The sequence below is a fragment of the Amia ocellicauda genome, chromosome 15 (genome assembly GCF_036373705.1).
Source record: "Amia ocellicauda isolate fAmiCal2 chromosome 15, fAmiCal2.hap1, whole genome shotgun sequence".
Lineage (NCBI taxonomy): Eukaryota > Metazoa > Chordata > Actinopteri > Amiiformes > Amiidae > Amia > Amia ocellicauda.
Window position 1 is genome coordinate 6,196,197 of NC_089864.1, and position 19,732 is coordinate 6,215,928.

The window sequence follows — 19,732 nt, forward strand, 5'->3', positions numbered from 1 at the left end:
CTCTTGCAGAAGTGTTTACAAAATGAAGAATATTCCAGAGCCATTCCAAGAGTTTTTCAGGGCAGGGCAAGAAGGGTCAATCTGCATAGGCATTTGCTTGGCTGTTTTTGTTCTGACGTATCATCCTTTACACAGATCATACATTTCATTGCACATTTTAATAGCTACTGATCTATAGAAAACCAAGACCTGAATAAGAGACTTAATATAACAAAGCATTCTATATTTGAAAAGCAGGAGGGAAAAGCTCAAATTCTGTAAGAGAAAAAGTGTAAGAATATGAAATTCAATATGTATCTTATTTTTTGGAAAACCACATCGCTTGAGGTACAATTCCTTGTTGTTAGAGTACACATGCAAGACTTTCTGCAGAGCAAATGTATCTGCATTTAATTACTGACAATATCTTTCCAATTAATCACTTTGTATAATGTGTAATATGTTTGAATGTTTCCTGATACAGCTGCTGTAGTAGCACTTACAAGCTAGTTTAACACTGTACTGAAAACACAGACCATTTGATTCTTGCAAAGAACATTTTATTTACTTATTGGTTAAGGAAAGACATTCAAACCATTTAATCATAAAAAGAGTATGCCCAGGAGAGATGTATTATATCAAAAGATAAGATAGTGAAATATAAGAGGCTTTTTCTTTAACACAGTTGGTTTCAAATTAGCCGTGATTAATCTTTTTCAATATATTTGTTTCCAGTATGTTAACTATTCTCAGGTACATAAACATGAGTAGATTTGTTTTAATTTGAAACTGAAACAAAGCAATCGATGCTCATGCAGTAATGTAAATCACATGGACAGATAGAGGAATGTTGTTATTCGTCCCCACCACAAACAGAACATGTACAGCTGGTTGTGTACTGGTATTTATATTGTTTGGAAACATTATCGCTGCATTTCAAAGATACAGCTCTCTGTTCGGTCTTCTGTACTTGACAGCATTTGCATTTCTTCTGAAGACTGAAGCCTTGTTCAGAATGTGCCACCCTTAAAAAATAAACATACAAACAAAAACTAATTAAAATACATGTGAATACTAAATTTAATTTATATGAATAATTGTATAGTAATCTCCCATTAGAAGTACACTGTCTATATGGGCCATCATTTTGTTAAATTTTACATCTCCGGGCTTTTTGTTGGGACAAATATATCAAATTATATATAATTAACAGGTGCTTGAAAAAAACAAGTTGCAGCCAGGCCAGTTTTATATATTACTCATAATAGTCAGATACTGTCTCAGCTGATGGGCTGCTTATTGGGCTCCAGCCCTGGACTCAGCCTGGTGTGGTGGGAATCATGGGAAATGGCCGATCCTGTTCTGTTCACATGCGTTCCAGCAAGAAGAACAGGGCGTTCTATTAGAATAATGACCGGCCTCATTCGATAAACATATGACAGCAGGAACAGTATGGACAGATTAATTTTTGAACTGCATTTACGTTTTACGTAAAAGGTTTTAAAGGAATGTTGCATCTTGATTTTATGAGCCGATACTGGATTATTGCATGATGCGGGGATTTAATGATCAAGGTCTGTGTCGTTATGCATGTTTCTCTCAAAATATATACACATATACAGTGCCTTGCAACTTCATTCAGACCCTCTTGCAGTTCTTGCAGTCATGACACTTTGAAATAGGAATTCATGTTTGAAATGAATCCACACATTCAATGCTAAAAACTAAAAAAAAAAGTAAATAGATAATTAATATGGAATAAAAAAGGAAAAGTCATGATTGAAGAATTCATAACAATTGTCGTGTGTAAACCTACATGTTTCAAACTTACCTTAACAAGCCACACAATTAGTTCAATGGCCTCTGTCTGTGTGCGATAATAGTGCTTCTCATGATTTTAGAATAAAAACACCTGTCTCTGTGGATTCAACCAAGGAGCTTTCAAAGCAAAGTCTGTGAACATCCCTGTGAGCACAGTGTACTCAATCAAATGGAAGGTGCATTGTATCATCCAGACACTGTCTAGATGAGTCCGTCTCTCCAAACTGAGCAGCTGGGCAGGGAGGAAACTGGTGAGGGATGCCTGGAAGACTGAAGACTCAAAACTGGGCCCGAAATTCTCCTTTCAGCAAGACAATGATACAAAACACAAGGCCAAAGCTACACTCTTAAGAATAAGAAAGTGAATGTCCTTGAGTGGTGCTGTCAAAGTCCTGCCCTGACTTGAAAACTGCTGTCCTTAAGCGATCCCCAAGCAACCTGAGAGTGCTTGAGCAAAACTGCTAAGAAGAATGGGCAGAAATTGCCAAGACGGTGTGCAAAGTTGGTAGAGACTTGTGGGTGTAATTGCTTTCAAAGGTGCTTCGACCAAATCTTGAGTTGACAGGTCTGATGTTGATTAAAGATAAAAGATTGACTTACACAGCTGTAGATTCGCACTGGCCTTCACATGCAGTCATCTCTACATCTGCTGTGCAATTTCCATCTTGTAGTTTTACAATGGACTTCTTCGGCTCACACATGTCATTGCCTAGGACAAGAAGAGCAGACCATTACTAATGCACACTGGAGCTTCACAGTGATTACTCGGACATCCTTCATTTCTCACTTACAAGTGAAGCAGCAGCCGGCCTCATCCCAAATCTTCTGTCCCTTTAAATGAATAGATACGGAAACAAATGTATCAATAGATTAAAAAAAACAAATCGGTTTCAAATAAAAAATGACACAGACTGTAAAAGTCAGATACCTCAGCACAGTTTACTTCTGGGCACACTTTCCTCTCCACCGTTATCCCAGATTTTGCGCAGCTGTAGGATTGGCAGGGCTGGGAAGGGTCTTTCCATGTGTCTCCAACCTACATCAAAGCAATTGACAGCAGAACTACTTACACATGTCTGTGCTCAGGTAATTTCAAATGCATTGTTATAGTTGTACATGTTTAACTTTAAAACTGCGGATATAAAGATATAAAGATATAAAGAAAGGTACAGTACAGCACATATCGATCAATTCAGACTGGTTTGTGTGATTCCTCACTTATTGGACGGTTTGTCTACATACCTGCAGGAAATACAAATTCCTCCTGAGCAAGTACTTTGTGTTAGTCCTTTATTATATGATTGAATACACATCTCTAAATACTTCTTCATAGTCAGCCAACATAGTGGCAACATTTAAAATGATGCCAATTTACTAGAAATGTAATAAACGTTACAGTGGTCTATCATTTGTTTTATCCAATATAGACATATATGAGGGTAGGAACACGAATCATTTACAAAAACAGCTGGTTCTTCAAAGTGCTTTATTGCATTATTTCTACAAAATGAGTGAAAACCTTCTTCTGGTTTCATTCTTAAGGGGTTAAGCCCCGTCATCAGTGGAAGATGTATGCTATGACAGCAAGGTATCCCAGCTTTCAGAAAATGTGTGTTTAATTGTTTGTGTTTGTCTTTATTTACCTTATATGTCGTTTCATTGTATTCACAGGTCTTCTCGACTACAAAAGAGTGAATTAGTCACAAGAATGTTTTTTACTGCACCACATTGTACAGTCACATTAATTGCAGCTCTTATGGAGACTTATAGGTATTGTCACTAATTTATGTTACTATTATTCTGAACCTGATTGGTAAATCTGTAATTGAAGGCACATTTTGGTACAGGATTTAAAGTCAAGGGCTTCATTCTGTTCTTTAGCTCAGTGGCGTAGAGAGAGGCAGTAAAGTGGCCTTTAAAGACAGTAGAGTTTCCACTGGCAGCCACACAGCACATTCGCTGAGAGTCTGAGAAAGACCAGGACTGCTGAAGACAGCACCACCCCTTGGTCAAGACTAGGAATTGCTAGAACTGTGTGATGGAAAGTAAATACAAATAAAAGCACAAGAGTCATCAGTAAAGGCAGGTCTATACTAAACAATTCTATCACTATTAACATCAACATCCTATCAGCAAAGTCAAGCAGCCTCTGTCAAGAAACTCAGACTCACACTTTCAAAATAAGTTAAGTTCCAATACTTTTTTATTTATTTTTATAGATAAATTACTTGGAAAAAGTATACTAAGCTTAAAAATGTTTTATATATAATGTTACACTGTCACTATAATTACACAGAGAAAGAGTGTACTACAGTGAATGTGAATTTAGAGTCAGCTTTCGTACTGTTACTCACCACAGAATTTGATCTCGCAGCAGTCAGTGGAGTTATACGTCACCAATATTTCTTTCTCCTTGCAGGTGGGTGTTGGCTGGGGCTGTTTGGGCGTACACTCCTCTGTCTGTGTAATGTTGCTACAGGTACAGATATGGCATTTGCTTTCCCAAGTCTCACCAAACTAAAAGACAACAACACAGATTTTAAAAAGCTGAAAGTATCCTAAAACCCTTAAAATGTTATTTAGATGGAAAATATAAATGTATCTAACCTGTTTGGGTTCTCCACGTGGTCCTTTGCAGTCTAAAAATTGGAGAAAAAGGGTTAAGATCTAAGATTTAAGATATGTATATACAGTATATAAATAACAATGCATAGATTCTCTATATTACATGTTGGTTCACATGAAAAGGAGCAAATGCATATATATTTGACCATTGCATGATCATTTTGGTTTTGTGATCCACTTACAGGGGCAATTGGTAACACATATATCTTTATATTTTTCTACAAGAAGCTGGTTGTCTGGGCAGAAACATCCGGATTCAAGACCTCTCAATTTATCCCCTGGTATACGATCCCTGAAAGATCAATGCATTAGTTAACATATTAGAGAAACAAATTACAAAACAACAGAAGTTGATTTAGAAAGTGTCCTCTGTGTCATGAGCCTCTATGAAGCTGTGGTAGGGACTGCAGTCTGTGCTCACATACAACAGAAAGTTACAGTTTGACTACGGAGAGCAACTAGTAATAGTCATAAAACTACTTGATTTAAATCCTCTTACCCAAAATGTGTCACACGATGTACAGTACTGAACAATGCGCACATGCACACAGAGCATAATATAGAGCATAATGATAAAAGGAAATCAAAAACTGAAATACGCCATTGTTGACCATGAAACCTGCATCAGCAACTTACTTTACCTTAAAACTGTGGAAATGAGCGTGTTTTTCCTGTGTTTTCGTCATTTTAATGTATTTTTCTTGAGTATTTGGGATTTACACTGTCCTTCTCTGTCCTTGTTTTTGGCCACAGACCTGATTCTCCCATTTTTCAGGCCAAACATGCGCACACATCAAAACACTGCATGTAAAATCCCCCGTACTTACCCTCCTTTACAGTAGTCATCTGTTCTCTTATGACATTCTTTGTAAACCATTCCTGTTGGACAATTTGTTTCTGAAATCATAAACAAACTCCATCAGAACACATAGCATTTATAGCTAAGTTGGCAAAGCATTGCAGTTAAAGATCTCTTCCTCTTAATTAACAATTTTAGAGAACCTTACCGCAGACGCCACCAGTGAGATGTTTCCACTCTACACAGATGTTCACCTCTTTACATCGCTGTGCGGCTTGCTCAAGTGAGGAGCAGGTTTGATAACTTGAATTAGATGCACAGTAGTCGAATTTGCAGCTTTTGAAGTACGTCGTTAAATTGACTTTCTTTCTACATTCTTCAAAAACCCTAAAATAATCAGCAAACACAGTGGTTTCATTTTGCAATGGAGGAGGCAGTTCACAGGCAGTTCACAGGTAGTTCATACTTGTAGTAAAACAAACAAGGAAGAAAACTGAACTTACGTATCATATATTATGTTGCAGATGCCAGTACGATTACATGGAGGTGGAGGTGGATGTGTAACATTGCAGGGGATATCACGGGGGGCAGATTTGCAATAAGGCTTGTTTGGATCACTGTACAGCCAGTCATAGGCAGTCTTATCACAGCAATCCTCGCTCTCTGTTGCCCCATTTCTGCGGACACAGGCACTTCCACCGCACACACCTTGTAAATGGAGAATATTTCACTACAAAGGCCACAATAGCTGCAGCATGACTGATATTATTTCATACCTACAGTCCAAGCTTTATTTGTATTGAGTTTTTCGACCACTATTGGTGTTGCAGGTATTTTTATACTTTCAAGACATTAATCTTCTGTTTCATCATGATTTTAATTTCTTAAATTTCTTAATTTCATTTGCACATTGTATTATGTGATTAAATATACAATAGACATGTTATGTTCACAGTAATGACGTATATGTGTTTTATAAATCCGTAGTACCTTAATAACTACTTGTCTTTGAGAAGAATTATCATAACATACCGCACTGTCCTTGAGTATTGTTCGTAAAGTACTTCATTGCCACCCTGACTTCAATCCCATAATTAGTTGTTAGAGATACATTCGATCGAATGTCCTCAATGGAAACTATAACCTTTTGTGTGGTTGAAATAAGTTGTATTCCATTCGCTTTATATGGAGGTTTCACAATATTCTGGTTGAATGTGGACTGAAAAACAAAAAGGTAAATCAAATAATTACGTTATTTCAACAAACTGTGTTTCTTTGTTTGTATATGTATCTATTTTAAATTAGCATTGCATACTGATATAATTGTAATGCAACTGGTGACAAACAGAAAGGAAATGTATGTTACCGTATCTCAGTTTTGCCTTGAGGTATTGTGTGAAAAGCTTTCTTGTATCCTCAAGATACACGTCCCAACCTAATCAAACTGATAAGACTAGCTGATATAACTGAGCAGTGTGCTTGAAATGCATAACCCACACCTACGTTTAAAAAGATTCATACCGAATATTTGAAACCTCAGTAAGGCCTAGCTCAATCAAACCTTGAACTCACACACCTAAAATGTCAGGTTTGCTTGAGGTGAAAGTAACAATCCTCTGTCTAACAAGGTGTTGGAAACAGGTACTTTGTATCAAAACCAGACATTATTTAATTTCATATAATAGTGTTTCAGGACAACCCCAGAGGAATCGACTGTGGAAGAAGATGTATGTTTTTGGAAGAGGGGGAGTGTGGTAGCAGCACTATGTACAGTGTAGTGCAGGGGACAGAAAGCTCATTACCTGGTGTTTATGACTGTGTGTGTAAGTGTGGGGGTATCTGTGAGCATGTGAGTAATTTTATTTGACTTACCACAATGTTGTTTTTTTCTATGCTGAGAGTCACAATATTGCTGCCATATTTCAGTATAATCCCTTTTGCACAAGATTTTGTTTTGGTACAGAGGAAATTGTCCACTGCGACAGTGAAGTTGTATGTTGGGACCTTTTCTTCCACAAGAATGTACGTGCAGTTTTCCAAGAAGGCATACTCGTTCCCATTAAATGTCTCATAGTGGGGGTCGCCATACAAATTGCATTGACCTAAAAAGACACACATGGATAAGTAAGCAATAACACATGGCAGGGTGTGCATATACAAAAAACACAATTCTGTTGCTTACTTTCAAGGTACTGTATTGACTAATACCCTCTTACTTCTCCAAATTAGTTCAAAGCTATAACCCCTAATGGAGTATTCCCATCTCCTGCTGCAGATTTACGTTGTGTACCCTCTCCTGGTGTTTGAAGCCTGTTCAGGGGGCATTTCTACACCAGTGTATACAGAGCTACATACATTTAGATTGATTAGTTGTGCCAGATAAACTATGATAATAATCTGAATTAAACTTGAAACATTGAATGTGATATGTTTATACTTACAGTCACAATCCCATGTTGTGCAGCAGTTTGAGTTTAAGGCTATTGGTTCTAAGTTTTTTGGACATTTAGGTTTTTTCATTGGTTCACAAGGTTTTCCTCTATTGTCTTCACACTCTATAGATGGTGTAAAGAAAATGCAGGGGATCACATTAGAGAAAACTGTTAGCTGAAAACAAGACACATGATACAAATCTTAAATTCAATTTTACATATTCAATTTTACAAAATACTATATATAGATATATAGTATTATTATTATTTTATTTTCTAGTAGTTTTATAATTTTTCTTATTCAGTTGATTGTGATCTGTACTCCATTGTGTTAAACACTGTTTTATGTCTATGTTTTTAGTTGAATAAAAGTGTTTACATATTATCTATTTCAATTAACATTCTTACATAAACAAATATTAACATTATCTTACGTGTTTGATTTCCAGGGGTAGCTAAATAAAACAAAAGACATACATTTTTTAAGATTTACATTTTTTGGGATCTGGATCTTTATCATTTATAATGTATTATTACCTCTGGTGATAGAAGAAACTGTTTCTCTCAATTAAATACTAGTTGAAGAAGACACTTCAAATACAAATACATGTAGTGTACAGGAATCATCATCGTTACTTGGTGAGTCTATGGGCCAGATCAAATCTAAACAACCAACCTTACAAAGCAGTATAGTTTTTGTGTTTGATTATATTTTTAAATGAAAAGAATAAAGACACCTCAGTCCATATCAATTCATAAATAATCAAGCCATCAATGAGCACAGGTTTGTAGTTTGTAATGAGAAGATGATAATGAACCCAGAATCCTCAGCCCTTCTTGGTGGGGGGGATTTCCAGGATTTAGATCAATGCCCCCTGTCTGCAATCATTGTGTACAATGTGTGGGGAATTCCTACTGAGCCAGTAAGCCATTAACACTCATATAATGCTATTCCAGGTCAGAAGTGTGGAGAAATGGTGTGTACCATATTTTCCATCTACTTGTGTAAATATACAAATTAAACACATACTTGTCCTAGTAGTTCCAGTAGAACCTGTGGATTTAAAATGAAAATATTTTCAGTATTAACACTAACAAAATTACACATTGGAAATTGATCTTGTGCTCTAAAATACATATTAACTTTCCGAAAGAAATAGTTTAATATCTTTACTTTTAGTTGTAGGCACATTGAAACTATTTGTTTTATGTTTTGCTGAATTGTTCTTAAACATATAAATGAATGGTAATATCCAGGCATTGCTCGATGGCAATACCATATTTGTTACATTTATCAAAACAAATATATATTGTGTCACTAAATGTAAATAAAGATTGAGCATTTCATTGTAAATAATTACCTGTAATGACCGAGAAAGTTGTTGGACCTGTTGAAAAAAAAAAAAGAAAAAACATATAAGACGAGTGTGAAATATTCCAGGAACTTTTTAAGACAACAAATGCCACACTACAAGCCATATTGTCCTATGAAAGAATGACTAATTGACACATGGACTACATTTCACATTTAAAAGCTAAAGAAAACAAATGCTGGAACTTAGATTTGAAAGAATGAGACAAATTATTTGAGAAATGAAATACAAACTAGTAAATTATGTTTTTCAGTTGTGTGTCAATTATTTTCTGTATTTCTCAGCATGTAATCTGCATAAGAAAGCTTACATTTACAATTACTATACATCACCAAATATTCCCATAGCATTAAAGTTTCAATCATACAATCTGTAACAATCTGTAATGCACACATAATACCAGAACTTATTGTTGTTGGTTTACCTGTTGTTGTTGATCCAGATGTTGTTGTTGTTGGGGTGACAGTTGTTGTGGATGATTCAGTTGTTGTTGTTGGGGTGACAGTTGTTGTGGTTGATCCAGTTGTTGTTGTTTGCGTGACAGTTGATGTGGATGATTCAGTTGTTGTTCGGGTGACAGTTGTTGTGGTTGATCCAGTTGTTGTTTGCGTGACAGTTGATGTGGATGATTCAATTGCTGTTGGGGTGAAAGTTGTTGTGGTTGATCCAGTTGTTGTTGTTGTTGGAGTGACAGTTGTTGTGGATAATTCAGTTGTTGTTGTTGGGGTGACAGTTGTTGTGGATGATTCAGTTGTTGTTGGGGTGACAGTTGTAGAGGTTGATCCAGTTGTTGTTGGGGTGACAGTTGTTGTGGTTGATCCAGTTGCTGTTGTTGTTGGGGTGACAGTTGTTGTGGATGATTCAGTTGTTGTTGTTGGGGTGACAGTTGTTGTGGTTGATCCAGTTGTTGTTGGGGTGACAGTTGTAGAGGTTGATCCAGTTGTTGTTGGGGTGACAGTTGTTGTGGTTGATCCAGTTGCTGTTGTTGTTGGGGTGACAGTTGTTGTGGATGATTCAGTTGTTGTTGTTGGGGTGACAGTTGTTGTGGATGATTCAGTTGTTGTTGGGGTGACAGTTGTAGAGGTTGATCCAGTTGTTGTTGGGGTGACAGTTGTTGTGGTTGATCCAGTTGCTGTTGTTGTTGGGGTGACAGTTGTTGTGGATGATTCAGTTGTTGTTGTTGGGGTGACAGTTGTTGTGGTTGATCCAGTTGTTGTTGGGGTGACAGTTGTTGTGGTTGATCCAGTTGCTGTTGTTGTTGGGGTGCCAGTTGTTGTGGATGATTCAGTTGTTGTTGTTGGGGTGACAGTTGTTGTGGATGATTCAGTTGTTGTTGGGGTGACAGTTGTAGAGGTTGATCCAGTTGTTGTTGGGGTGACAGTTGTTGTGGTTGATCCAGTTGCTGTTGTTGTTGGGGTGACAGTTGTTGTGGATGATTCAGTTGTTGTTGTTGGGGTGACAGTTGTTGTGGTTGATCCAGTTGTTGTTGGGGTGACAGTTGTTGTGGTTGATCCAGTTGCTGTTGTTGTTGGGGTGCCAGTTGTTGTGGATGATTCAGTTGTTGTTGTTGGGGTGACAGTTGTTGTGGTTGATCCAGTTGTTGTTGTTGGGGTGACAGTTGTTGTGGATGATTCAGTTGTTGTTGGGGTGACAGTCGTAGAGGTTGATCCAGTTGTTGTTGGGGTGACAGTCGTCGTGGTTGATCCAGTTGTTGTTGGGGTGACAGTTGTTGTGGTTGATTCATTTGCTGTTGTTGTTGGGGTGACAGTTGTTGTGGATGATTCAGTTGTTGTTGTTGGGGTGACAGTTGTTGTGGTTGATCCAGTTGCTGTTGTTGTTGGGGTGACAATTGTTGTGGATGATTCAGTTGTTGTTGTTGTTGGGGTGACAGTTGTTGTGGTTGATCCAGTTGCTGTTGTTGTTGGGGTGACAGTTGTTGTGGATGATTCAGTTGTTGTTGTTGGGGTGACAGTTGTTGTGGTTGATCCAGTTGCTGTTGTTGTTGGGGTGACAATTGTTGTGGATGATTCAGTTGTTGTTGTTGGGGTGACAGTTGTTTTGGTTGATCCAGTTGCTGTTGTTGTTGGGGTGACAACTGTTGTGGATGATTCAGTTGTTGTTGTTGGGCTGGCTGTTGTTGGGGTGACAATTGTTGTGGATGATTCAGTTGTTGTTGGGGTGACAGTTGTTGTGGTTGATCCAGTTGTTGTTGGGGTGACAGTTGTTGTGGTTGATCCAGTTGCTGTTGTTGTTGGGGTGACAGTTGTTGTGGATGATTCAGTTGTTGTTGTTGGGGTGACAGTTGTTGTGGTTGATCCAGTTGCTGTTGTTGTTGGGGTGACAACTGTTGTGGATGATTCAGTTGTTGTGGTTGATTCTGTTGTTGTTGGGGTGACAATTGTTGTGGATGATTCAGTTGTTGTTGTTGGGGTGACAGTTGTTGTGGTTGATCCAGTTGCTGTTGTTGTTGGGGTGACAGTTGTTGTGGATGATTCAGTTGTTGTTGTTGGGGTGACAGTTGTTGTGGTTGATCCAGTTGTTGTTGGGGTGACAGTCGTAGAGGTTGATCCAGTTGTTGTTGGGGTGACAGTTGTTGTGGTTGATCCAGTTGCTGTTGTTGTTGGGGTGCCAGTTGTTGTGGATGATTCAGTTGTTGTTGTTGGGGTGACAGTTGTTGTGGATGATTCAGTTGTTGTTGGGGTGACAGTTGTAGAGGTTGATCCAGTTGTTGTTGGGGTGACAGTTGTTGTGGTTGATCCAGTTGCTGTTGTTGTTGGGGTGACAGTTGTTGTGGATGATTCAGTTGTTGTTGTTGGGGTGACAGTTGTTGTGGTTGATCCAGTTGTTGTTGTTGGTGTGACAATTGTTGTGGATGATCCAGTTGTTGTTGGGGTGACAGTCGTCGTGGTTGATCCAGTTGTTGTTGGGGTGACAGTTGTTATGGTTGATCCAGTTGTTGTTGGGGTGACAGTTATTGTGGTTGATCCAGTTGCTGTTGTTGTTGGGCTGACAGTTCTTGTGGATGATTCAGTTGTTGTTGTTGGGGTGACAGTTGTTGTGGTTGATTCAGTTGTTGTTGGGGTGACAGTTGTAGAGGTTGATCCAGTTGTTGTTGGGGTAACAGTCGTCGTGGTTGATCCAGTTGTTGTTGGGGTGACAGTTGTTGTGGTTGATTCAGTTGCTGTTGTTGTTGGGGTGACAGTTGTTGTGGATGATTCAGTTGTTGTTGTTGGGGTGACAGTTGTTGTGGTTGATCCAGTTGCTGTTGTTGTTGGGGTGACAATTGTTGTGGATGATTCAGTTGTTGTTGTGGGGGTGACAGTTGTTGTGGTTGATCCAGTTGCTGTTGTTGTTGGGGTGACAGTTGTTGTGGATGATTCAGTTGTTGTTGTTGGGGTGACAGTTGTTGTGGTTGATCCAGTTGTTGTTGGGGTGACAGTTGTTGTGGTTGATCCAGATGCTTTTGTTGTTGGGGTGACAGTTGTTGTGGTTGATTGGGTTGTTGTTGGAGTGACAGTTGTTGTGGATGATTCATTTGTTGTTGGGGTGGCAGATGTTGTGGTTGATCCAGTTGTTGTTGGAGTGACAGTTGTTGTGGATGATTCACTTGTTGTTGGAGTGACAGTTGTTGTGGATGATCCAGTTGTTGTTGTTGGGGTGACAGTTGTTTTGGATGATTCAGTTGTTGTTGGGGTGACAGTTGTTGTGGATGATTCAGTTGTTTTTGTTGGGGTGACAGTTGTTGTGGATGATTCAGTTGTTGTTGTTGGGGTGACAGTTGTTGTGTTTGATCCAGTTGTTGTTGGTGTTGGTGTTGGTGTTGGTGGTGTTGTTGATGTTGCTGTTAAGTGAAAAAAAAATATATAGATTTGTGTTTTTATCTGACACAAAAAGGAAGGAATCAGAATGTACAATTAACTTCTGTAAAAATAATGTATTTCAAAATGCAACAGAGGTTGTATTGTCGTTTTACAGCATTTGAATATTTTATCCTCACAATATCTCCTGTTTGTGCTAATGTGAAGTGTCTTCCAAGTGATGTACCTCCTAAATTTATATATGAGCTGTTGTCTGTCACACAGTATCTCCTTGCTTTAAACCATGTAAACCTTCCGGAAAATAATGATTTAATCTGTGTAAATAACCTATAATTATAATAAAATATTGTCCAAATTCCACGGACATTTTATATTTTCGTGCACACAGCAATAATTAAAAAATATTATTCCTTTTTAGTTATAGTACTAAGTGAATAAACGCAAACAAACTGGTGACTGTCAATTTGATATCTGATTTGATTAAATATTTCAACCATAGGTGCAATGGTGCATTTTTGATGGATATTTATACTGAGACAAAAACTTAATATTCTGCCACTTATAACTGTATTATTTAATTCCACACAATTTACAACATACAAAAATATATGTAAGGTTGTTCCCGCCTTTGTAACCTTTACATTTGTGTGTGGGAATGTATTAACATACAACTCACAACACACTATTAACACACTACGCATTTTAATCCAGGGAGTGCTGTACTAGCCAGTCAATGAGTTAGCACACGATTGCAAGTCACCAGGTTCACCATGTGCACACATAGGAGCCAACCAGTGCCCAAGCCCCTGCCTGATTACCTTCATAGGACAAAGTGCCCTTTTTTAGGACACATAACTTATCTCATTTATTTATCTCATCTTGCTGAACTGAACCAAAGTCGCTCTCTGTCCTGCTCTCCTTCAAAGACAAAACCAGGGGCTACACACACACACAAATTGTGTCCTCTGCTGTTCCCAACTAAGAACAGCATGCTGCACACAGCCGTTTTCAACTTCATTATGTCCTTTCGGCATGCTGCTAGCTAAAACACTGACCGGCCGATGCAACGTTGCACATGCAAAGACTGCACGAAGAGCGAAAACTTCTTAATTATATTTTATAGTTGATGAGATGATGCCTCTTAAATAAAATCAACAGTAGTAGTAATAGGCAGGCTGCAGGCACTGATATGCTTGCTAGCTTTTTGTGACCTTCTGTCATCAAGTTTGTGACTATCAGAAAGCAGGCAGAGAGGCAAGTCATGTTGGTGTTGAAAGAGGCAATAATAATCACTTTCACTACCAGTTGTGTATCGGTGTTTTGTCAGGGTTTTCCACTATTGTCAGTAACTTTGAGCTGGTTTTGGCATGGTTTTGACGTGGTTGTGGAGGCTTTGGTGAGGGAGGGGGTGACCTTTTTCCTACTTGAGCTCCTGCCCCCCTAAAAGTCTGTGCACAGGCCTGACTCTAACTAACCTATATTGCATGAAAATAGTTTCAGTTCATCGTACTTTATAACAAATGCATTCACAAAATTTGAATTATTATAAACACCTGCTGAATACATACATAGCAATATTTAGATTGGAATGTAAATACCTGTTGGTGTTCTAAGGATTATTATAGAAGGTAAATTGCATACAGATATATAACATTATATCTGAAGAAGCTCAATTCTATTTTACATTAACAATTTTACAAAATTAATATATATATTCTTATTTATAGCTAATTTAGATTGATTAGTTGTGCCAGAAATACTATGAGAATAATCTAAATTTAAACTTGAAACATTTAATTTAATATGTGTATATTTACAGGTACATTCCCATGATTTGTAAGTCCACGTTATAATTTTATTTTCATGACAAACATTAATGTAGCATTTGTCCTCCCAAGTGTCATTGCAGTTCCACTGTTTTCCTGTATTGTCTTCACAAACACACTCTATAGCTAGTTTAAAGAAAATGCAGGGGATCACATTAGAGATAACTGAAATATTTTCCAAAATCCACTGATATTTTATATATATTTTGCACACACCAATAGTTAAAAAAATATTATTCCCTTTTAGTGAAATTTGAACAGGATTATTTATAGTAATTAAAAGAAAGGGATGATTTTTGTTTACTTACGAACACAATGTATCAATCCATCCTGGCAAACACTGAAAGTATAAATTTAGAAGTTACTTAATCTTAAAACAGGAAATAGTACCACTGGTTTACTAATGATTAGTTAAGATAAGGTTACGTTAATGTTGATAGTAGGTGTGGCATATACATATATACATTAATGTCTGTAAACATACATACATTCATATATCTATATATATATATATATATATATATATATATTGTACAATTATTTGAAAGAATACTTCTTACCATTTATTTCCACAGACAGTTAAATTGTCACCAGCTTTCAGTACTAATTCATTATATAAACAGCTGCAGTTTCCCAAAGCAGAACATTTGCCAGAGTTCTCATCAAAATATGGAGTTTCTGTAGGACATCTTGGATAGCAACCTGTATGAACACAAACAGAGATCTGTTACTTATATACTTATATACATCACGTCTACTATCCTGTCATTAACTTGCTTGTTATATATCAAAGCAGGCTTTAGAAGGTTTTATATTCTTCGACAGGTATTTCAAATGAATCTAAAGACAATCACATGATCAGCACTTTATTGATATCTAAAAGAAGGTGAGACCAAAGGACACACAAGTCTGTAGACTGACAGGCCTGCTGTCTCCTAACACAGCACGTTGAAAAGGGAGAAAAATGTTAATTGTTTATTCACACTATGGATGCCTTTCTCCAACAGACACTGATTCAGCCTGAAGAGGCGAATGAAAACTGAACTCAAGAGTAACCATCAAATGTCAAGGGATCCTAAAGGTGATTTCATGAGGTAGTCTTTGCTTTGTGGACCCCAGGGTCTTTTCCCTTTTTTTTTGTTATTCTCATACAAGCAGTCAATGCCACAAAGAGAGCACTCTCTTCCCACCCATGAATGGCAGAGTCTTCTAGCTGATGATCACAAAATCCATACCCACCTTCAAGCTTTCCAGAGAACTTGTTGTTCCGGCCACATGTCTGGATACTCCCACAGGGGTCATAGTGCCAACTGCACTCGTCTTGTTCATTGTAATAGTCACAGTACACAGCTGCAAAGACAGCACAACTCATATGTTTATCAGTAAAAAAGAGAAAATAATATATTCATTTAATTATATAATTCATGTGTTGATTACATAAATCAAAATGGCTACAATTACTGCACTACAACTTTCTTTCCATTTCTAAAAAACAGAAACGTCATTCCAAAACAAAGGGATTTTTTAAGTGTGTCCTTATGAGAATGTAAAATAGTTTCTTGTTCTTTGGTGAACTGTTTTGGATCCATTGTAGACCAAAGCAAAAATATTGAACCCATCCACCAACAGAAAATTGCAAACACACAACTTGATGAAGGGTCTACATTATGTACAAGGAAAAATCCCCTGAAAAACTAAAATCCATCTTCAACATTTGTAATTGTAATTAGCTATTGGCAGGTGCGTGAAAAGCTCAATTTAGTCCAGGTCATAGTCTGACATGCAGGATCTCGCATACATACGGCACAAGTCGGGGGTCCGCCATTTGATACAAACTCCCTTCTCACTGCAGGCTTCGGCGTACGCAGCCACAGCTGTACAAAAGCCAAGGAATCTGCCTTCCATTTCACACGAGCACGATTCTTCTACGCAGGCATCGTAATAGGGACTCACTTCCACCTGACATGACAGAGAAATATTTTTGTGTGAACTCTACAGACGCATGGTCTCTCGGTAAAAGATGTGCTATAGTTGAAATACATTTTTAACAATTTTAATAGTTTAAACAAAATTACTATATCTATCCATCTATCAATCTATACATCACCTGATACTGGATCAAACCAAATAAACCAAGACCACTAGAAAGGGGTGCTTTCGGTCCATTTGAAAGCAAACCTGGAAAGTTTGTGATTGCTCCACCATTTTGTATTTCTTGAAATGTGAAAGCAAATGCATTCTGGTTCACCTGGAAACAAATCATTTCAAACAGCAAGATAAACTGTGGAAGTGACTTCTTCAAATGCAAACTGCCAAGCCTTCATTTCGTTGATGCCCTACAAACTAATACCCGACTGCAGTACTTGCAAAATGCAAAATTTCAAAATATTTTGTGCCATCCACCTGCAGATTCATGTAGACCAGAACTTTTCCAAATATGCTCGGTTCTTTTGCAGTTTATTTGAGCGAAAGTTCTCTCTAGAGAAAACAAAATCATCAAAAATGTTGAATATTTTACATGCTGTGGTCTTGCTCTGGCTTTTCTGCTCTACCGCAGAAGAAACGGAGCATAAAGAAAGATAATTGACAATTTTAGCAAAAAAAAACCTTCCCTCATGGAATTTTGTCAATACCATCTAAAGAATATTATAAGGTTCAAACTATGGCAGTTATGGCATGCCTTTTACTATACCTTATGCTTGTACACAGACAATCAAATAGGTGATTGTAAAAATCTTTACATTTTTACTTGTAGTCACTTCAATGCAGTGACAAGGCTGTGCAGTTTCTTTGCATTTCAGTATGTCAGTCCCACAGTTCGGTTCTCTGTGCTTCCTTTCCAAGTGAACCAGAATGCATTTGCTCTCACGTTGCTATATAGTTCATGTTCAATGCAAGTTAGCATGAGTTAATGTCTTTTCCAACGTGTTCCAAGTATTCAGCTTCAACTAATCACAATCTGTCAATTGTAAGCTATGACAAGAATTTAAAATTAATTAACTGAATTCTTTTCACAAATTCACAATTTTTCAAAGCTTCCTTCAAGATCCATCATGCAAATTCTAGTCTTCTTATTTAAAAGAGTTTCACACACTTCTGTATTTTACCTTTGCGTGACATGATTCAAATGTTGGGCTTAGAATAATCTTGCACCTCCTGACCGCCCATGTCGAGCAGTATGAGTACTTCTCGCACGGGAAAATCTGGTTCACAGTGTCTGAGCAGCGCGCGCCAGGTGTTTTCCAGCTGTTCCCAAACTCCAGCACATTGGTCACTGACGACATTGCTCTGGTCTGCAGGTCATTCTTAGCGTTGGAATCAAAGTTTCCACAGAGGCCACACACTTTATTCTGACAATGAAATAATAAAAAGTAAAATAGTAAAATAATTAAAATTCACAATATTTGAATGTGTAATATAAATGTAAAAGATCTATTAGGCTGATGTATGTTAAACAATATATTGTAACTTTAATTTCATTTATAGGTCCTATTTTCTTTGTATACAACTTTGAATTATTTTGAATAATTACTTGTAAATAATTTTAACAATTTAAAATATCCACTTACTTTCCACATCGCGTCCAGAAAAATGGTGACTCTTGTATGCTTGTCCCATATCAAAGTAATTCCCTGTTCTGGAAGTGAGATTATTATGTACAGACCCACTGTATGCACTGAGTACATCGGTTCAGCCTCACAAGTAACGTTTTGTGGATTTACTTTCACCGTCATGTCATCTAATGTTAGCGTCACCTTATCCTGTAGAAATATATAGAAACATTAGGTAACAGGAATAAAAATGTTTCAATCAATGCTGTGAATGAACGAGGGAGAAAGAGTTCATACCACGAGATCCACTACAATAGCCCGGGAGCACGTCAGCGCCTCATCACAGCAGGGGACGCTTTCGGACCTTATATGGAAACTTCCGTTCCCATCACCACAGTCATCCTGAAAGAGCACATAGGAGGGATTCAGGGTTTTAATTGTGGGAATAAAAGATCAATAAACAACCAAATAAACATTTTGGAAACCTCATAAGAACTTAAACTCCTCTGGTTACAACTGCAGTTTTGAATGACTCCTTTTGATCTCACCTCTACAAGGGTATAGGCACAATTCCCGTCGTATCTGAACCAGTTTAAATCAAATGTCTGGTAGTGCCCGTCTCCATAAACTTGGCATTTCCCAGGACAGAGCTTCCCAGAACAAATCCATATTCCGTTTGTACATGTACTGCAATGCAACGAGAAACACTGATGTCATGATATATTCTGACAATCTGAGGCAGATGTACTACAAGCTCTCAGGAGCAACACAAATACATTTGCAAACAATTTGTAAACTACAAAAGATTTAGAAGTGAGTAGTTTTTCGAGATTCATGATTATACTGTAGTATACTGTCTTGAAAAACTACTCACTTTTGTAGTCATTTTCGTAGTACTTTAGTATAAATACATGTTCATTTGGATTCATATGTTGTTTTTTTCTGATTTTATGTGAACAAAAAGACACAAATTAGCCAATTGTCTCATTGGAAATTTCAAAATATCACATATTAGTTATAATATTAACTACAGGCACCTGGACACATTCATTTGTATTTTTCTCTTGCCCTTAACCCAAACCAGATTCCTTAGCTTTTCAATATTACTATGACATACTCATAATCCAACTGAATATTACAATATATCCTGTATGTCCTTTATTATGACACGGTTATTTTTACTATGAATGCTGTTCATAAACTATAAGTGTGTGTTTTTTTAAATGCGTCCTGTTGTCCGTAGCTCCATATGTGAACTTGTTTACTTTCATCTTGCAACTTTTCTACGTCTTCTGCCTGTCATTTTAAGACTCTGTTTTATGCTCACCAGTCCTGACAGTTGTTTATCACAGTTTGTCCACTTTCGTACACTTCTTCACCAAACGTGCACGTGCAATGTTCTTGAGGAACACATAATCCGTTGTGATTTTCATATCTTCCTTCTGGGCAGTAACAGCCACTCTTACAGTTTTCACTGTAAAGCTACCAAAACAGGGGAAATTAACCAG

At 37.5% G+C, this 19,732-nt stretch overlaps 1 protein-coding gene across 1 annotated transcript; it reads right to left on the minus strand.

Moving 5' to 3' along the window:
- Positions 1 to 534: 534 nt before the first annotated feature.
- LOC136711072 (mucin-2) lies at positions 535 to 19,495 on the minus strand. The gene is made up of 26 exons (XM_066687046.1): positions 19,490 to 19,495; positions 18,522 to 18,626; positions 18,243 to 18,434; positions 17,781 to 18,023; positions 16,476 to 16,632; positions 15,913 to 16,023; positions 15,234 to 15,375; positions 14,982 to 15,013; positions 9,454 to 12,870; positions 9,018 to 9,044; positions 8,687 to 8,710; positions 8,091 to 8,111; positions 7,666 to 7,779; positions 7,097 to 7,326; positions 6,257 to 6,443; positions 5,728 to 5,932; positions 5,433 to 5,611; positions 5,253 to 5,322; positions 4,608 to 4,717; positions 4,408 to 4,439; positions 4,155 to 4,317; positions 3,444 to 3,481; positions 2,729 to 2,836; positions 2,592 to 2,631; positions 2,401 to 2,509; positions 535 to 1,004 (listed from the first exon to the last, which is right to left on the minus strand). The coding sequence occupies exons 1-26, from the start codon at positions 19,493 to 19,495 to the stop codon at positions 833 to 835; spliced, it is 6,234 nt and encodes a 2,077-aa protein (XP_066543143.1). The 3' UTR covers positions 535 to 832.
- Between the last annotated feature and the right edge of the window lie 237 nt (positions 19,496 to 19,732).

What these genes read in the sequence shown, in the direction of transcription:
- LOC136711072 (XM_066687046.1), bottom strand. An exon ending in GTTCTCTGGAAAGCTTGAAG is followed by an intron (nt 15,376 to 15,912) that starts GTGGGTATGGAT and finishes GTGTTCATACAG; the next exon opens with GTTGCTATCCAAGATGTCCT. An exon ending in ATGTGTTACCAATTGCCCCT is followed by an intron (nt 4,440 to 4,607) that starts GTAAGTGGATCA and finishes TCCAATTTTTAG; the next exon opens with ACTGCAAAGGACCACGTGGA.